Source organism: Tupaia chinensis, unplaced genomic scaffold (assembly GCF_000334495.1).
Source record: "Tupaia chinensis unplaced genomic scaffold, TupChi_1.0 Scaffold145396_1, whole genome shotgun sequence".
Classification (NCBI taxonomy): domain Eukaryota; kingdom Metazoa; phylum Chordata; class Mammalia; order Scandentia; family Tupaiidae; genus Tupaia; species Tupaia belangeri.
This window is the reverse complement of record NW_006205257.1, coordinates 4,641,134-4,659,789: the sequence shown is the minus strand read 5'-3', so window position 1 is coordinate 4,659,789 and position 18,656 is coordinate 4,641,134. Positions and strand designations below refer to the sequence as shown.

At 46.3% G+C, this 18,656-nt stretch overlaps 1 protein-coding gene across 1 annotated transcript in view; it reads left to right on the top strand.

Annotated features, from left to right (window-relative positions):
* ZNF536 (zinc finger protein 536) overlaps positions 1 to 18,656 on the top strand; it is a 217,210-nt gene that overhangs the window by 193,480 nt on the left and 5,074 nt on the right. Inside the window, exon 3 of the mRNA XM_027768070.1 lies at positions 6,310 to 6,462. Within this exon, the coding sequence (XP_027623871.1) occupies positions 6,310 to 6,462 (153 nt within the window). The remainder of the gene's footprint in view (positions 1 to 6,309; positions 6,463 to 18,656) is intronic.

Genomic DNA, 18,656 nt, shown 5'->3' with positions numbered 1-18,656 from the left:
CTTCCCCCTTCTCTCTCTCTCACTCTGTCCTTCTCTAGCCAAATTAAAATAAATAAAATTAAATAAAAATAATTCTAAAAAGTAATAAAAAATACTAAAGAAACTCAGTACTTAGAGATAACTTAGGAGAAAATCTGTTCTTAAAGTACAAGAGTATAGACCAAGTTCTTAACTTCCAAACATATTACAGATTAGTCAGATTAAGTGTATAATGAGGAAACTGTAAATTCAAATTATGTTTTTGCGCAGGAAGATAGCCAATCTCAGGGAGCACTTCAGAGGGCTACTGATAGTATTTTATGGATGTCTAGGCCTTAAACCTTTGGAAAAGTTGTCTTTCCATACGTCTGTTTGTCTCTCTATCCAATGCTGCTAGTTTGTATTTCAGCTGATGAGGAAGACTCCAAGATGATCCATGGTTATTTTTAATCCCCGGCCCTCCCTCAGCCCACAGCTGTGGAACTGCCCTCCCACTCTCTGCGAAGACTCAGGGAAGGTGTACACCGTAAGGTCACCTTGATCTAGGCCAATCTTGTAAACTTGGGGGCTTAGAATAAGTAAATGGAATCTATTGGGTTGCCAGAAAAGTCATAATGCATTTTTACATAGAAAAACATGCAAGGGAACCAGCAGTTAGCGTAATGGCTATGTCGCTGGGCTCCCACGTAGTCAACCGCGGTTTGCGTCTGGGACCCAGTGGCTTAAAACTCACACTGGGCGCGTGTGCGTGCATGCCCAAGATCCCGAGAGGAGAATGGAGGAGAAGGGATTGCGGCGTGACCATCCCCTCTGGGGGGTGATTTCTCGCTTTCTGTCCCTATGTCTCTCTCTGTCTGTCTGGCATGCGCATGCGCCCTATAGCGAAAACCTCTCCAAAAAAAAAAAAAAACAAACATGCAAAAGACAGTCATGATTTTTCTGACATCCCGATAGAAGACATAATTTCTGGTCCTGAGAAGACAAAATAGGAAAATCTCGTCTGATGTTCCCTTACTCCCAAATAACATATTTTGGAAATAAAATCAAGAAATTTGGATTCATTTCCTCTTTTTTTGGCAAATTACTTTCAGTTGATAGGCACCAGAGAAAGCTGGCAGAGTTGTTTGATACCTGGTTCAATTCGCTTGTTTTAGGCTGAAACTGTGGGAGGGTTGCAAATACGGTCCGTGCGCCTCTGGAACATTATTTGTTGCATCCATACAAGACAACCGTTTCTGAAGAAATAAGCCTGTATTTTTCAGTGGGGTGTAGAAAAGAAGTAGAAGTCATAGGAGCCATGTCTTTACCCTTTCCCAAACTTGGGGTCCAGAGCCTGCCCAGGCTGAGAGTGGTAAGCAAGGGAACAGCTTCTCAGCCTGCAGCCAAATGCCCCCCTCCTCCCACGGACATTTCTGTCTCTAGCATCTAGAGATCTTTCCTCCTTTTACAGACGAGGTAGGAAGAGTAGCTAGCAAATTTAAGGCTGATCTTTGTCCACACGTCCACCTTCAGCCTATTTAATATGCTTGGAGAAAATTTCTGAGAGAAGGGAACAAGTAAGTTGAAGGAAAAGGATATTTAAAAACAATGACAACGAAAATTTGTCAGTTCACACAAGGTCTGAGAAAGGATCACAGGTGAAATTTTTGTAAAGATTCTTTTTTCTCTTCTTTCTTTCGTTTGTTTGTTTGTTTGTTTTTGTCATAGGGCATATGCACTTTCCAGAGAGAGACAGAAAGAGGGAACGTGAGAAATCACCCCCCCTCAGGGGGATGACCTTGCCACAATCCCTTTTCCTCCATTCTTCTCTCGGGATTTTGAGCATGCATGCACATGTACCTGACATGATTTTCAAGACTCCAGGTCTAGGGCTCGAACTGTGGTTGGCCTTGTGGGAGTCCAGTGCCTCAACCACCACACCAACTGCTAGTTCCAGTGATTCTTTTTTTTAAAAAAAATAGTTTTGGTTTACATCTATTAGGTGTATCTTTGTGGGTTCAATAGTTTTTAAAGCATGCGTAATAAGCAAATGAAAGACATGCCCACATCCTTCAACACTGAATATTCTATTACGCTGCATACATTTGATCATAATTTCACTAGTTTTTAAACATGTATTAAACTATCCATATTTTTTATTCTGCCAGAGTACACCATCCCTTAACCTTTTCTTCTTACTTACAAGCATTTTTTTGTCCCTTAACATTTTTCTCATGAGCTCCCCTCTCCCACCAAGCAATTTCTGGTACCTACCTCTCTATTCTGGTTATCTCTCTATTTCTATACTTTTGAGTTTTTTCGGTTTCCACCAGACATTCAGTATATGTCAGCAGTCCCCACCCTTCCTGGCACCAGGGACCAACCTCATGGAAGATAATACCTCCATGACTGGGAAGCTGGGAGGATGGGGTATGTTGGGCCTGGGATGATCCAAGTGCACCACATCCACCGTGCATCCCATTTCCACCACTACCACATTGCAATATACAATGAAACAGTGATAGAGCAATAGAGTTTGAACTCCCATAAGAATCCCATATGGCCACTGATCCAAAGGAGGTGGAGCCCAGGTGGCAATGCAAGCGATGGGGAATGACTGCAAACACAGATGAAGTCTCACCCACTGCCCATCCTCCATCACACATGTCCACCTTCAGTCTACTTAATGGTGCAGCCCTCAACAGGCCACAAACTGGCACCAGTCTTTAGCCCAGGGGTTAGGGACCTCTGGTAGATGTTCAGTGGGGACATATGGTAGTTGTCTTTCATAACCTGATTTATTTCACTTAGCATGTTATCTTCTGGGTTTGCCCACTTTGTGTCAAATGACAACATTTTATCGTTCTTTATGGCTGAGTAGTATTCCACTGTGTATATATACCATGTTTTCACAATCCATTTATTGACTGTTGAGCACTTACGTTGATTCTGTGACTTAGCTATTGTGAGGACTGCTGCAATAAACATGGATGTGCAGATGCCTCTCTGACTGAGTGACTTCCTGTTCATTGGGTGTATACCTAATAGTGGGATTACTGGTTTATATGGTAGCTTTATTTTTAGCATGTAGAGATACCTTAATGCCTTTTTACACAGTGGCTATGGTAATTTACATGCCTACCTGCTGTTTCGCCCTTTCTACCTCCTGTTTCCTGGAGTGGCCATGGCAGTGCCGGTCTGTCTGCAACCAGGACCAGTGATTGCTCTTTGCTGGCTGACTGTGTGAGGCAGCACCCTAGTGATGGGACTCAATCCCACAGTCTTTTGCAGAGGGACTGATGCTAGTGCTTCTATGTTCTGGATGGAGAAGGCATCTTCCGCTCTGAGTGAGACTCTTGTGGTTGGGATAAACTCAACACATGTGCTGGTCAGTACCCCTCCAAGCCCAGGTTCAGACTCACACCCAAAGCCCTGCGAGTGGGCAGCTGGACCAGAGCTTCCTCAGCCTTCACTGCACTTGGCTTTCAGCCTCTCTGGACACTTCCTGGGACCACCCGCAATTCCCCTTCATCACTGTTCTGAGTTTGTTTTTCTAGTAGGATTAGTCTACGAGTAAACGCCATAGGCCTTCTGGCCTTCCAAAGAAAAAAAAAACAACAACAACAAAAAACCATCTCTGCGTAAAGTGAAAATTAGACTCTTAAATCTGCAAAGAAAGCTGTTTATCTTACAAATTTATTCTTTTTATTGGGCCACACATATCCAAGATAGAAAGATGAAAGGAACACAGATACAGACCTTCATGTAGAGTGACACGTAGTGAGACAAAACTCGTCCTCCCCTTCTGGAAAGCCTCGGCTCCAGATTTATCTATAATGCGCTGTGTGCAGACACACCAAAAGCTCCATCATCTCTCCCGTGGCTTCCAGGCCACAGCTGCTGCCTTGCTACAGCTCACAGGTGGGCTCCATTGGAAGACGCTTTGGGGGGAAGGCGTGGATCACAGGACACGAGGACCTGCAGGGATTTAACTTTGGAAGTCTGCATCTGCCTACCTCTGTCCTGAAGCCAACATCTAGGACGCTTAAGTCCTGGCAGAAATTCTTATGGACGGTTATCAGCCTCCTGACTTAAATTGGGCATCTTAAATATGTTGCAAGGAGCACTTGGACAAAATTTTAAGCAGGTTCGAAGCTGACCTCGTGATACCCATGACCCTCAGGGTTAGGGTTAGGGTTGGGGTGGGTGGGCATGGGAGATGAGTGGAAGGCGAGGGAATTCAGCTGCTAAGTCCTGGGTTGACTTATAATTGGCGCCTGGTCATTGCCCTTCCAGCTGGGAGTAAAGCAGTGCCTGGTAGGCTCAACATGCAGGAGTGGTGTGCCCTCCTGTGACCTTATGTGGGGTGTCTCTGATATGACTTGGCAATACCCTCTTGTGCCTGTTCATCCTTGTCATTTCTTTTTCAGAGAGAGAGAGAGAGATTTTTGCTATAGAGTACATGCACTTGCCAGAGAAACAGAGAGACAGAAAGTGAGAAATCATTCCCCAGGAAGATGGCCACGCTGCAATCCCTTTACCTCCATTCTCCTCTTGGGATTTTGGGCATGCACACACTCGCACCTGGCTTGAGTTTCAAGCTGCCGGTTCCAGGACTCGAACCACAGTTGGCCATGTGGGAGTCCAGTGTCTTAATGCCACATGCTAGCCCCGTGTTCACCCTTTTCAATAAGGGCATCATGTAGCCTTTTCTCATTCACTTGGACAACAGAAATCTAGCACTCAGTGGGTGAGATGACTGAGTTCTAGAGGTGGAGTAGCCTAATCCTCCTGCTTTTGCAGAATTATGTGGGGGGAAAAAAAAGCTTGGTAATTATACTCTTTGAATAGCTCTTCCAAGGATGGTTAGAAGAGCTGGGAGAATAGGATTAAAAGCGAGCCTTCGAAGAATTTCTATAGGATTCATGATATGGTTCACCATAGTCCAAAGACAGAGAAAATGCTCCATGCCCGAGGGTTTCCACATTCGCTTGGAGCAAATATCGTGATACAAATTGTCAGCTTGCCTTCATCTTGCTCATGGTCTATAAGTCTGTCCCTTTTGGCGGGTAGCAGAGAACACCAGGAATGGATGTTGCAGAATAAAAGCAATTTGCATATTCCATTGCTTGGAAGGTACAAATCTTATTTATTCTGATCTATGCAGGACTCACAGATCTGCTCATTATTGCAGAAGGTTCCCTTGTTCTCAAAGTGGGATTTACCACGAGGCCTCTAGGGTGGGCTGGAAGCTGTGGCAAGGACCCTGCTAGCCTCAGGAGCTTGGATCCTGTGCCAGGCCTTCAGCCTCCAGCTCTGTGGGGAGGCCAGCAACTCAGGAAGCAAAAACGAGGCCAGAAAAGACAGTCTTGCCTCTCTTCCATTGAGACGCAGACTCCCACCTCCTGTCCCGCTCCCCGGATGGCGCGTCTTTGGCAGTGTGATGTCAGGCCTCGGGTGTTGCAAAAACATATCCTCCAACCAGTAGATATTCTCACAGTTTTATTTACTATTATGTCCCATCCTTTCTGTGCAGAAGGCAACCGTATGTAAATTTGATTCCCTTTTCTAATGGTTTGGGTTACATAACAAATAACAGCAGGAAGGAAAATTTGTATTGATACTTTCCAGAGGAAGTTCTCAAGCCACGGCACAAAGATTTAACTGCGGTGCTCTAAGTTTATGGGAGTTTTGCAGCTGAGTTTTTGCACATGACTTTGAATATGTCACTATATGTTTATGATGGGCTAATTGTGGAACCACATTTCCATACTTTTTCTTCTCCTTTTCGTGAGATTGCACCCGCCAGCGAGGGATGCAACACTCTACAAGGAAGAAATGATCAGTTTGGGATAATTTTCTTTCCTGTCCCAAAATAGCTGTGTATGTCTGCATGTCTCAGGGACTCAGCTGAGACACATTTTTTTTTTCCCGTTTGTTACTATAATGCAAATATGATTTCGATTCTCTAGCGAACTTTCCAACGAGTCCATATTATATATTAATCAGATTCAACAAACACCAACATTTTTAAACTTTTGAAAAAAATATTTAATAGGAATAAGCAAAAGAAGAAATCAAACCAGCTGCTGACACAGCTGTTTCTTTTCTTGTTTAATTCAGTTCAATATAAAGGTACCATATGCTGCTTAAAATGATGATAGGAAAGATGAAATAATTTAAGAGAATAACAAGAAAATACATGAATTGTCAGCATTCTGTCAGATTGAAAGAATGAAATAGACAGGTGTAGTATTGACATGTTTAACTTTGTGTGGTGTTAGCAGTTTTGGTGCGAACAACTTCTGACATGTGCTAAAGTGATGTGAGAACGTTTCTCCTCCGCTGCAGACATTGGCGAGGAAGCTGGAAGATCCGCTGGTGTCCAGCAGCCGGCACTGCTTCGCGACAGGAGCCTGGGCTCAGCCATGAAGGACTGCCCGTACTGTGGGAAAACCTTCCGGACATCGCATCACCTTAAGGTCCACCTGAGGATACACACAGGTGAGCAGTCTGGGCATATCCAGGGGTGCTGCTCAGAGGAGGAGGTGGCCGGTCCTGCCGGCTTCCTGACCTAGATCTGTAGCTGCATTAGGCACCAGCAATGAAGAATTGGCCATGGGTGTGTCTATACGCCACCATGTGGGTCAGCACTGACCCAAATGGACTGGTTTATTACCTAGCGATCACCCTCCCAGATGACGCAGAGACATACAGGTGTAGATCTCCTGTGATCCTGACCTGTGATAACCATCTTTGATCTGAGGCTCCAGGATGGTTTCCTGGTAGCTTCCTCCTACTGCATTGAGGTTGTGCCTCCTTGCAGATGGAGGTGATGGGGCTCCAACCCCAAGGCTCATGAATATAGAAGGAAATGTAGCAGCTCCTCCAGATATTTGGGCAGACCGGCTTCTGGCCCTACCTGGGTTACATGGCCATACCTGGGACCGGACAGATGGAGTTAGCATTGTCCATGGAGTGGAGGATGAGGGTGCTCTCCACCGGGTCTCTGTAAATGAAGCATCGAGACGCCCTTAGCCAAACAGCGGGGTATGGCTGCTGGGCCGCTCTGGTCGTTGCTCGTGTTTCCACATCGTGCTAGTTCAGGCCACCAAGACTTCTCATCTCTCTGCCTTGTCCCTCAGTCATCGTCCCTTTTGGCGTTTCTGCTAGTCGTTTGTGCATTGCTGATACCAAAATAAAAAAAGAAAATCTATCTGCGATATGGACACCTCCATTTTCTTTGATTTTTCTCCTGACACTTTATCTATTGGCGTATGAGCTGCTTCAGAGGATAGACAAATATGCCATCTATTTTCAAAAATAATTGTAGTCTGTTTCCCAGGGAATCAATAAAGCTCAGGATTGTGCAGGGAGATTGCGTGTACACCGGCCTCATGTGCACTGCATGGCCGGAGACAGGAGCCCTGCCCCTGGAACCTCACCTGGTGCCCACCAGTCCCGCTGACACTGAGCTCAGGTGACAGTGGGCCCCAGGTGGCCACCTCACTCATGGCCTGGGCGTAGCCAGGCGTCATCACTCCTCCTGCCCATCCTGGAGCATGCCTCACGTGGAGCCGTCCCAGCCAAAGAGGGATCTTTTAGAACATTCCAGCAGGTCCCGCTGATCCCTAGAAGGCCCCTGCCACCTGCTGCACCCCATCCCATTCTTCATGCTCACAACCTCTCTCAAGCCCCACCACTACCTGTGTTGTTCCCACACAGAATGCTTTCCTGCTGCAGGACCTTCGTACCTGCCACTCCCGCCACCTGGAATGTTCTTCCTTTAGGTGGATGCTGAGGGGCTCAGCTCGAATGTGAAGTATTCAGAGAGACCATCCCTGATCACGTGGTCTTCAGCACCCCTCACACCTTCTGCTTAATTTCATTCTTAAAGCCAACACTTTCTGTAATGATCTTGTTCGGGTCAGTTGTTCATTTCCTTCTGTATTGTTTATCTTCTACTAAGATTTGCAAGGGTGGAAAGGTTGTTCCCCACCCCCCCCAGAGGGCACATGTACTTGCTAGGGGCAGGGTGAGTGAGAAAGCACCCTTCACGGGGCATGATCACAATTCTATCCCCTCATCTCCATTTCTCCCTCCTTTCAGGATTTTGGGCATGCACATGCACCCACCGGGTCCAGGACTTGAACTGCACAGTCAACCATGTGGGATTCAGCTGTCTTAAGCACCATGCCACTGAATGGTCCTGTCTTTTCATTGCTATCATTTCTATGACCCAAGGTCTTACTAGAGCACCTTATACCTAGTAGGGGCACAGTGATTTGATTTGAAAGGTCGAATGACAGAATGAATGCTCGAATAAGTGAGCGACTCTCCTGTTATCCCCAGGCTGTGCACGGAAGGGTTGAGGGCACCAGGATTGTGATCCCTTCCCTGGGATCGCATCAGAAACCCATCAGAAGCCACAGTGTGGTGGTCAGACTGCAAATGAGAGATTCCCAGATGCAGACAGATTGGAAGACCCCTTTCCACAGGAGTTCTGGAAGGGTTCCTTGAGCTACTGCCTCAGAGTCTTTGCATTTGACCCTTCTCTGCCGGCTGCCCATGTGGCTGGCTCCTTCCCTCAGGGTGTCAGTGCGGCCCTCTTCTCAGGGAGGCCTTCCCTGCCTGCCTGAATGACAGTGCACCTGCATCCTATTCCCTGTCCTTTCCCACTTCATTTTTCTCCATAGCAGTCACCCCATCTGACATAGCATGGACTTGTATCCTGTGTTCCATCTTCCCCTGCACTACAGGCTATGCTTTCTGACAGCCAGGGCTGTGTCTGTCTGTCTAGCTGTGTCTCTGATGCCTAGAACAGAGCCCAGCTCATGGTGGGCACTTGGCAGGTGCTTGCTGAGTGAATGATTGGTCAGTGAATTAGTGAAAGTGACTGGGACCCAGGGGGGTCAGCACCAACATCTGGTTTTCTCAGATTACACCGCTGGCCAGTTTTCTCCCCAGATTGGAGCCAGAGCCCCCTTGGGTTCTGCTGGTGGCTGAAGGGAACTACAGCTGCCAAGACACAGGAAGACCTCCAGGGGGCACCCTGTGGGGCTGTACACTGAGACTGAGACTGAGACTGACCATACTCTCCTCCAACGTGGATACAGAATCCTGGGGCAGGTTCCCCAGCGGCAAGGTGGCTGGCCCTGGTGAGGCTAGCCTTCTAGGGAGTGTGGGTCAGCAAAGAACAGCACAGACCCTCCCACTGAGGAGATTTGCAGAGCCCCGTCCCCCATCAGCCTACCATGGGCAACAGTAGTCACTCTCTAGAATATTCTTAGATATACAAAAGGGCTTCAAAAAAGTCTGTGGAAAAGTGAAATTAAAGCACATGTTAATTTAGTTGCCCCTCCCTTCAAAAAAAATATGTTAATTTAGTTGCCCCTCCCTTCAAAAAAAAAATTGGAAATCCATGAGTTTTTTTTTTTTTTCAAAATATGTATTTTCCATGAACTTCCTGAAGACTCTCCTAGCAGGACTGGAGCCGCCCTAATGAACCTGGGAGGAAGCAATTGGATACGGTACTCTGCAGTTTTAAAGTCCTAGAAAGATAGATTTTGCTCAACTTCTGCTTCACAAACCTCTGAAGCTTCTGACCAGTAGTGTTTGCGGACGTTGAGAAAGGCAAGATAGGGACTTCGGCAAAGACGTTCTAGAAACTTCCTAGAATAAGGGAGAAAATGAAAGAAGCCATGGAAACATCATACCCCCCCACCCCACCCCCCTCAGAAACAGCATTTGCATTGTTTAAAAGGCAGAATGGTAACCAGATAAAGATCAATTTCCTTTTTATCTAAGAACAAAGAAGTTGGAAAATGCTTACACTTGTGCATTTGAATAGAACAGAAAGTGTTACATGTTATAAATCACCGAAGTAAACATCCATTATGACAATGTAAAAGTGTAGATTACAAGAGTAATTAAAAATCAAAATCAAGTTATTTGTTAATAAATGATTTCACGTGGGGCTCAAGTTGGTTGAGCGGCCCCGAACTGCCTTCCCCTTTGGTCTTTCTGCTTTTATATTTCCAAGTGACATAACCAGAGGACAGTCGCCTATGAAATAAAAGATACATCTTGTCCAAAATGCCTTCTTTTGAAGTCTTACTATAATGGACGCATATGAGCACATTCAGTGTACAATAAATACATTTTAATTGGTTGGGATCTGAGGTGGCACATCTCTGTATTTTTTTTTTTTTTCGTTTCACTCCATCCTCATTAGAACACTTGATTGTTTAACATTGACTGATAACAACCATTTTCCTTTTCTGTCTCTACTGCATTCCTTCAGTTACTGGTCTTTGCCCAACACCTGTTTATTAGAGAGGCGCTGAGGAGGTGCAGGGTGCTCTGAACACGTGGGAGCTGGGCTGAGCCTTCAGGTAGCTAGGACGCTTCTGCTGCGCCCTGAGCTTTAGCCAGATACATAGGGGGGGCTGAGGAGAGGCACCTGTAGGACCCCTGGAATCTCCTATGCTGGTCAGATCCTAGAAGCTGCCTCACGGTGGCTCATGGCAGAGCAGCCCTCCATTGCTGACCTCCCTGGGGGAGGCTTGTCAGCTCTCCTCTTGGACTCAGTACCCTGGCGTGATTAGGATCCAGTCACTGAGCATGGGCAATTTCCCTCTAGAGTATGGTGGCCATGGTTCAAATTTGGAGCCATCAGTTCAAGAAACTGCATCAGTATCAGAGAAACAGAACCAGTAGAATATATGAGGGGGTCTTCAAAAAGTTTATAAAAAAAACTATGCATGGATTTAAAATGTTTTTATATCAAAATAAACTCACACTGGGAACCAGCAGTTAGCATAATGGCTATGTCGCTGGACTCCCACGTAGTCGACCACGGTTCGCGTCCCGGACCTGGTGGCTTAAAACTCACGCCGGGCGCATGTGCGTGCGTGCCCAAGATCCCGAGAAGAGATTGGAGGAGAAGGGATTGCGGCGTGACCAACCCCCCGGAGGGTGATTTCTCGCTTTCTGTGTCTATGTCTCTCTCTGTCTGTCTGGCGAGCGCACGCACCCTATAGTGAAAACCTCTAAAAAAATAAATAAATAAATAAATAAACTCGCACTGAGGCCAGCAGGTGGCCTAGTGTTGGGGGCGCTGGACTCTCTCACATGATCAATCGCAGTTCAAGTCCCAGACCCAGTGGCTTGAAACTCACTCCATGTGTATGTGTGCTCAAAATCCCAACAGGAGAATGGAAGAGAAGGTATTGTGCCATGGCCATATCCCCTGGGGGAGTGGTTTCTCACTTTCTCTCTCTCTGCACTCTCTTTTTCTCTGGTGAGCACATGTGCACTATAGCAAAACAAAACCAAACCAAAAAACTCAAAACAAACAAACAAACAAAATAGCCCTCATATTTTTAATTCTATTTTCCACAAACTTTTTGTTTTTTTGAGAGGTTTTTGCTATAGGGTGCGTGCGCTCACCAGAAAGACAGAGAGAGGCAGAGAGACAGAAAGCGAGAAATCACCCCCCAGGGGGGATGGCCACGCCACAATCCCTTCTCCTCCATTCTCTTCTCGGGATCTTGGGCATGCACACACATGCGCCCAGCATGACTTTAAGCCACCGGGTCCGGGACTCGAACCACAGTCGACTACATGGGAGTCCAGCAACATAGCCATTACTCTAACTGCTGGTCCCTCCACAAACTCTTTAAGTGTGTGTGTATGCGTGTATATATAGAGAAAGACAAAAGGAGAGACAGGACGATTTACATTAAGAAATTGGCTTATGGGATTATGGAGGCCGGGAAGTCCCAAGATATGCAATTGTCATACTGGAGACCCAGGAGACCCGATGGTGTAACTTCCAGTCCGAGTCAGTCCAAATGCAGAAGACTTGTGTCCTAGCTCAAAGACCAGAGGAAAGAGCAAAATGTCCCTTTTGTCCTAGTCAGGCCTTCAACAGATTAGATGAGGCCCACCCTAATTGGGGAGGGCAAACTATTAATACTTTACTCAGTCTACTGATTGAAATACTAACCTCATCCCCAAACACCCTCATGGACATATACAGAATAACCTTCAACCAAATATCCAGGCCCCTTAGACTTAGCCAAGTTGACACATGGAATTAACCAGCCCTGAGATGCACCTGTAAACATTTAGTAATACACGCCATGGGATGCAAGTGGTCTCTGAGGTCTCCCCTAGGGTCAGCTAATCACTTTATTATTGGCTGCTCATAAATGTACTTTTCCTCAGTGCCCCCTTCTCTAGCCCCACCTTAGGAAGCTGGGAACTTGCGGCTACTCTGGAGGGTCCCATGTTTGTTTCATTTGTAGGAAGAAGGCAAGGCTGATCAGTCTCTGAAGATCTGGGTGTGTGCATTCCCCACTTCAGCCTCCCATTGGTGTAATGCCCCACGTGTGAGCTGTGGGATTCCAGGATCCCTCTGGCGACTCACCTGGGTGTGGTTTTTGTAGCAGGAAGCTGTTGTCTCAAGAATGACCACGGTAGAGCAATGTAATAAGCAACTCACTTGTGAAAACTTAGAGGCGTGAAAGTTCAGGGACTAATTAAAAATGAATCTCATTAGTTTTTTCTCCCCCCTCTCAAATTATGCCAGTGGTTTATTAATCTGGTTTTGATGTGTTGTGTGCGCTGGTCCAGCCCCAGGTTGGGAGCCCCTTAATGGAAGTGAGTCCACACCAGGAAGTCAGTGGTGATTTTCCAGGGATCTCAGCGTTGGTCAGGGTGGGATTGGCCTTGGGTGTGCCTCCCGTCCTAGCAACGGGTTGCTGGCTGGGTGGGACACTCAGAGAAGCCCTTCTCCGCTCTCACCTGATTCTTGTCACCAGCCCAAGGCTTACCTTTCCTGTAGGACCAAAGAGAATTGTTCAAGTGAGAGAATTCTCCCTTGCAACCCCCCAAAAGACTGCATAGCCGTGGAGGTTGGGGAGGTGGCCTGGGAGTTATCTTGCCCTGTGACCGAGGCCGTGTCTACAAGGCATGGCAACAACTGGCTGAACACACAAAAACAGCGCAACTACAGTTGTGACGGTAATGACCACTTTCTGTACACCTGCTTAGCACTGTGCTGAGTCCCGCACCCTACAGTACCCCAGTAACCAAGGCTCTACCCCTGCTCCCTTGCAGGGCTAGAAACTGAACCACAAAGAGGTGCCCCGCATTGGATTATAGATTGTCGTTCTCGTCTGTCGTTCCCACTTTGGAATCCCATGCACTTAACCGCCGTACTGAATTGATATTTTTACTTGTCTGGGTGAATTGCTGGCTTGTTTTTAGGGAATTAATGCAACATTTCTTTGACAGCATGTGTCCACACCATACCCAGCAGGAGGGAAGGAAGTGACTTGTACTCACAAGTTCTGTTGCCGCAGTCTCCAGGTGATCTGAAAGGGAAGTACTGTGCATCCCGGCTCCTCCTGTACCCCAAACTCAGACTGGCCTGAGGCCAGACCTCCATGACCCCACATGCCTCAGTTTCCCCATTAGGATAGGGATGTGAGGGAAGCAGTGTAGCAGGTGAAGCCCGGGGAGGCACTCTGACTCCCGAGGATAGAAGGTGGGGTGTCATCCCTGTTCGCATCATGGAGACTCAAGCCGTTTTGAAAACTGCCTTTCAGCCTCCAAGTGTTTCCCAAGCACCGACTGGGACATAAATGTGGGTAGGTAGGAAAGTTTCAGCCAGCTAGTCCAGGGGCCTTGTGCCTGGTGTGTGGATCCCTTACCTTTGATACTCCACTATTTCCCCTTCTACGTCAGGGGACCAGGCTGTGTTAGCACACTCAATAAATAATAAAAGCACATTGAACACATTTTCTGAAATGAGCTGGTGAAGATAGGTGCCCGGCCTATTTCTTTTTCCAAAAGGGGGAACGTATGTTGTTCTCCTGGGGGGGAGCAACCACCTGAGTAATGATGATCGTTTAAAAACATCGCCGAAAGGAGATGATTCGTTTCGTTTTCCTTTTTGTTTTAAATGAAATTTCCATCGTGTTTCTATTTCTAAGATGAACTAAATTCCACCCCCCCTCCTTTTCTTTTCCCCCCTCCACGGTCCCCCATCCTCTCTCTTTCTGCCTTAATGACATCCCAAACTTTTGTTGAAAATAATTGATTGAATTTAAATTTCCTTAAAAGTTTAAGAGGTAATGTTACAGTATAAATTTCCTACCAAACACTAAGTAGGGAAATATCCATTAGTGAAATTAACTACAGTTTCTAGGTAGCTAACAATGTGCCGTATACAGTAGGGCATGGCTAATGAACACTGCAGTGGGTGATATTTCATTATACAAATTAATGCTCACATTTTAATGGGAAAGTCACATAATGAATCTCGGCTTCAGTGACAGCAATTAGAGACACAGATTGTCCCCTTCTGGACAAGGCACTGTTTAGCAATAAGCAGCTGTGTGAAAAGTCTTCAGGTTTACAACATATAGATGCTTTGGGGGAATTAGTGTACAATTTATATTAATGTACTGAAGCTTCACTGCAAAGGCCCCACCATATTTATCTCTCCTGGTATTAACTAAGTAAAGACATGTAGAAAGACTAAATAAATATCAGATGGAGGATGCAAATACAATGAAATATCCAGTTACTCAACATCAAAGTGAAAACACTTTTAGAGATTTAGCCCCCCAACCCCCCAAAAAAAGAAGAAGCACAAACCACTTCGTAAAAACTTGATAAAGGGGTTTTCAAAGAGGATAATGTGAATCCACCTGTTATTTTTGCAGAGGCTCTGAAGAGCTCCAAAATAACTCCCGAGGACAGTGAGGGTTTCTTTGGCATAGCAAGTACAAATGGAGACTCAGAATAATAAAAGACTTGACCATGTGAAAATAGGTGCAATGATCTCATTAAACCCCCCTGGTCATATATTTCTAAAAATTTATGATATAATGACTTGGGAGAAGTTATCAATGATATTCCAAAGTTGAATATATATCTTAAGCCATATGTCAGTGGGAAGCTGCCTTAATGTAACATGGTTCCAATCATTTCAAGAGTCCATTGGGATAGTGGCTGGATGATTTGTTATTTATTACGTCTTTTCTAGGAAAATTCTCTTTTCTAGAAATGCATTATTTGGGCTTACATCCTATTCCTTTCAAATATTGTGAGAGGCCTCCCCACAGAAGCCCCCAGTGCCCTCACCGGTCTTGTTTCATGGGTGAATGGCCAGGCACTGCTTATCCTTCTAGCCACAAGTTTCAAACTAGCTGTCTGGTACAGACTCCATCTGCAAAGTCAGATACGGTGCCTTCTCAGTGTTTGAAGAAGTTTTGAAATCAGTGCTCATATTTAAAAATCGAAACACTGAATATAGAAATCTGGACAGGAGACTTTTTTTTTTTCCTCGTAGGGTGCATGTGCTCATTGGAGAGAAACAGAGAGATAACGAGAGGGAAAGTGAGAAATCAACCCCCAGTAGGGATGGCCATGTCACGATCCCTTCTCCTTCATTTTCTTAATGGGATTTTGGACATAAATGCATACATGCCTGGTGTGATTCATATGTCAGTGGGAAGCTGCCTTAATGTAACATGGTTCCAATCATTTCAAGAGTCCATTGGGATAGTGGCTGGATGATTTGTTATTTATTACGTCTTTTCTAGGAAAATTCTCTTTTCTAGAAATGCATTATTTGGGCTTACATCCTATTCCTTTCAAATATTGTGAGAGGCCTCCCCACAGAAGCCCCCAGTGCCCTCACCGGTCTTGTTTCATGGGTGAATGGCCAGGCACTGCTTATCCTTCTAGCCACAAGTTTCAAACTAGCTGTCTGGTACAGACACTCCATCTGCAAAGTCAGATACAGTGCCTTCTCAGTGTTTGAAGAAGTTTTGAAATCAGTGCTCATATTTAAAAATCGAAACACTGAATATAGAAATCTGGACAGGAGACTTTTTTTTTTTCCTCGTAGGGTGCATGTGCTCATTGGAGAGAAACAGAGAGATAACGAGAGGGAAAGTGAGAAATCAACCCCCAGTAGGGATGGCCATGTCACGATCCCTTCTCCTTCATTTTCTTAATGGGATTTTGGACATAAATGCATACATGCCTGGTGTGATTTTCAAGTCACTGGGTCTGGGACTCCAACTGTAGTTGGACATGTGAGACTCCAGTGGGAGAGTTTTCTAAGAAAGAAATCCTGGTGCCCACAGGTGGTTAGGTATAAGTGGTGGCTGCCCCCCAGGAGGGCCATTGTCCCCACCCCACTGTTTTGCATTCATAGAGTGGCCTGGCTTTGAAGACAATGAGTGCTTAATTCCCCCACCAGGCAGATACAAAGTGAGCGGATCCTGAATATCATAGAGGTGACCGGAGGACTCATGACCCTGGGAAAGCTTGGGGCATTCTGAGTTGTCCCCTAAGTCAATTTGGAATCATTTAGGGCCTAAGTGGCCAATCAGTCAACTAGACAGAGCTGCTGGCAGGTCTGGGGTTTGCCTATGCCCCAGGGTTGCACTGGGAATAGCTGTCCAAGTCTTGGGCAGAGTCTGGCCTTGGGGAGGGGACCCTGCAGGCCCACTGCCTCATGTCTTGGCAGAAGTCTGGCCACATCCTGAAGCCTGGGATTTGTCAGAGTCAGCCCAGAGTGCTTGGGTGGAAGTGCGTCCAGATGCGGTAGCTTTGACTGTGAAGCGGCTCTGAGTCCAGGTGGACTCAGCACTTGTGCCGGCCAAATGGATGAGCAGACCTTGACCACACACCTCAGAGCCGGTTAAACTTGCTGATAGGACCTTCTTGTTAATTGTAACCTCACCCATCTAGGCCACTGTTGTGAGAAGTTTGCCTCCTGAGCACTCCGAAATGTGCCCTTTGGGGAAAGAATGCTCAGGAAACAGCTGGGACTTTGGCAGTGGAACGGGGATTCTCAGGGGACAAGCTCACCCCCACAAGTTCACTCCCCTGTGTTTGCCTGGCCAGAAATGCACCCCGGCAGGGAATGTCTTTAGTCTCAAAAGCATTTTGCTATGCCCCCTTGTTTAAAAGGAAGCCTAGGAAGGGGGAGGAAAAGCTTTAAGACAATAGTGATTATTTGAATCTTTTAGGAATCATAAGAAATTAAAATATGTATTTCATTTATTTATTATAGAAAGTGCATGTGCACATGGGGGAGGAGAGAGAGAGGCTGGTCTTGATTGGATCCCATCATGCTGTGCCCCCTTTTCCCCAGCCCTCCAGCTTGTCAGTACCTTGAACATGTGTGTACACACCTGGCATGTTCCAGGTTAGCCCAGGGATCAGAACCCAAGTTGCCCATGTGGCTTTGGGCACTGCAGTTCAGAACACTAATTCCCAGCTGCATCACCAAGGCTGTGCCCTATATTTTTGTTTTTAAAAAGCACATATCCAAAGAGGATAGGCTTGTCACCTGGAACATTGCTCTGGAGCATTTATCTAGGAATTGGGGTGAGAAGAAGCAGTCACCCAAACAAAGCCTTAGGAACTAGGCAAGGGATGAATTATACAAAGGACCAGACAGCAGAGGGCCAGTCCACATGCATGTGCAAAAGGCAGAAAAAGGCTATGGGGAGGACTTTCTAGAGCCTGTGCATGTCATGCGCGGTCCAAACAGCTCTTGAACATCAACTGAGCAGTTCCTAATTCTTCAGGGCCTGGGCCCCTGGAGACTTCAATGCTGAGAATTAACATCCTTGTTTCTCAGCTGTGGCCTTTCCCTCCACGGAGCAGTAGAGGCCGATGCCTGTCCTAAGCTCTAAAGACCATTGGGTTGAGTGAAGTGATCCTGGTCTGCTTACTGTAATTCTGTGTGTGTGCATGTGTGTGTGTGAACCCTGTCTGCTTTAGTAACTGTGTGGTCTAGCTCCTCTGAAAGCCCGGAGAGCAGGGCCCTTCCTCTTTGCCCTTCACTCAGTTCCCAGTGCCAAGACCAGTGCTTGGTAGATAGGAGGTGCTTGTTCTTCCATGGGCTTAATCAACCAAGAAAAGTGTGTTGGGCTAGCCCTGTGGCCTATGGTTAACAAAGCTAGGTCCCACATGACTGATCACTGTTTGATTCCTGGTCCCAGTAGCTTGAAAAGCACTGTAGGTACATGTGCATGTATGTTCGAAATCCCAACAGGGTGGAGAAATGGAGAAGGGATTGTGGCATGATGATGCCCCATTGAAGGATGCTTTCCCTTCTCCCCTGTCTGTCTCTCTCTGGCGAACACATGTACACCCTGGCAATTTAAAAAAAGGAAAAAACAAGTGTGTGAATAAATCCACATGTTTCTGGGTGTGTGGGTACATACATGTATATATACGCACATTGCTCATCCCATTTGTAAGACTTTGTTTAGCTTCTGACTTGAGTATAGAGTTGGGATGAGGCCTTAGAGAACATGCACTTCAGCATCTCATATTGTAGCTTGGGGCCACAAAGGTCTCCAGGCTGGGATCCTGTGTCCAGCAGAGTGCAAAGTAGCCTGGGGTGTCTAGTCCCAAGTTCAGACTCTCCAGATACTTCCTAGAGCCCAGACTATCTTCCTTGTTGAGCCACCCCACCCATGGCAAGGGGTGAGTCCTAGGGGGCTCAGTGCAGTGGTTCTCCGTCAGGCTCCACCAGGGAGAAAACTCCCCAAATCCAGTTTATACTTTAGCCAATTCACTGAGAATTTGGAGAGCTGGGGCCAAGTATCAGTACTTTTTAATTTTAAGTTTATTTATTTGTCCCATGAGAGGGA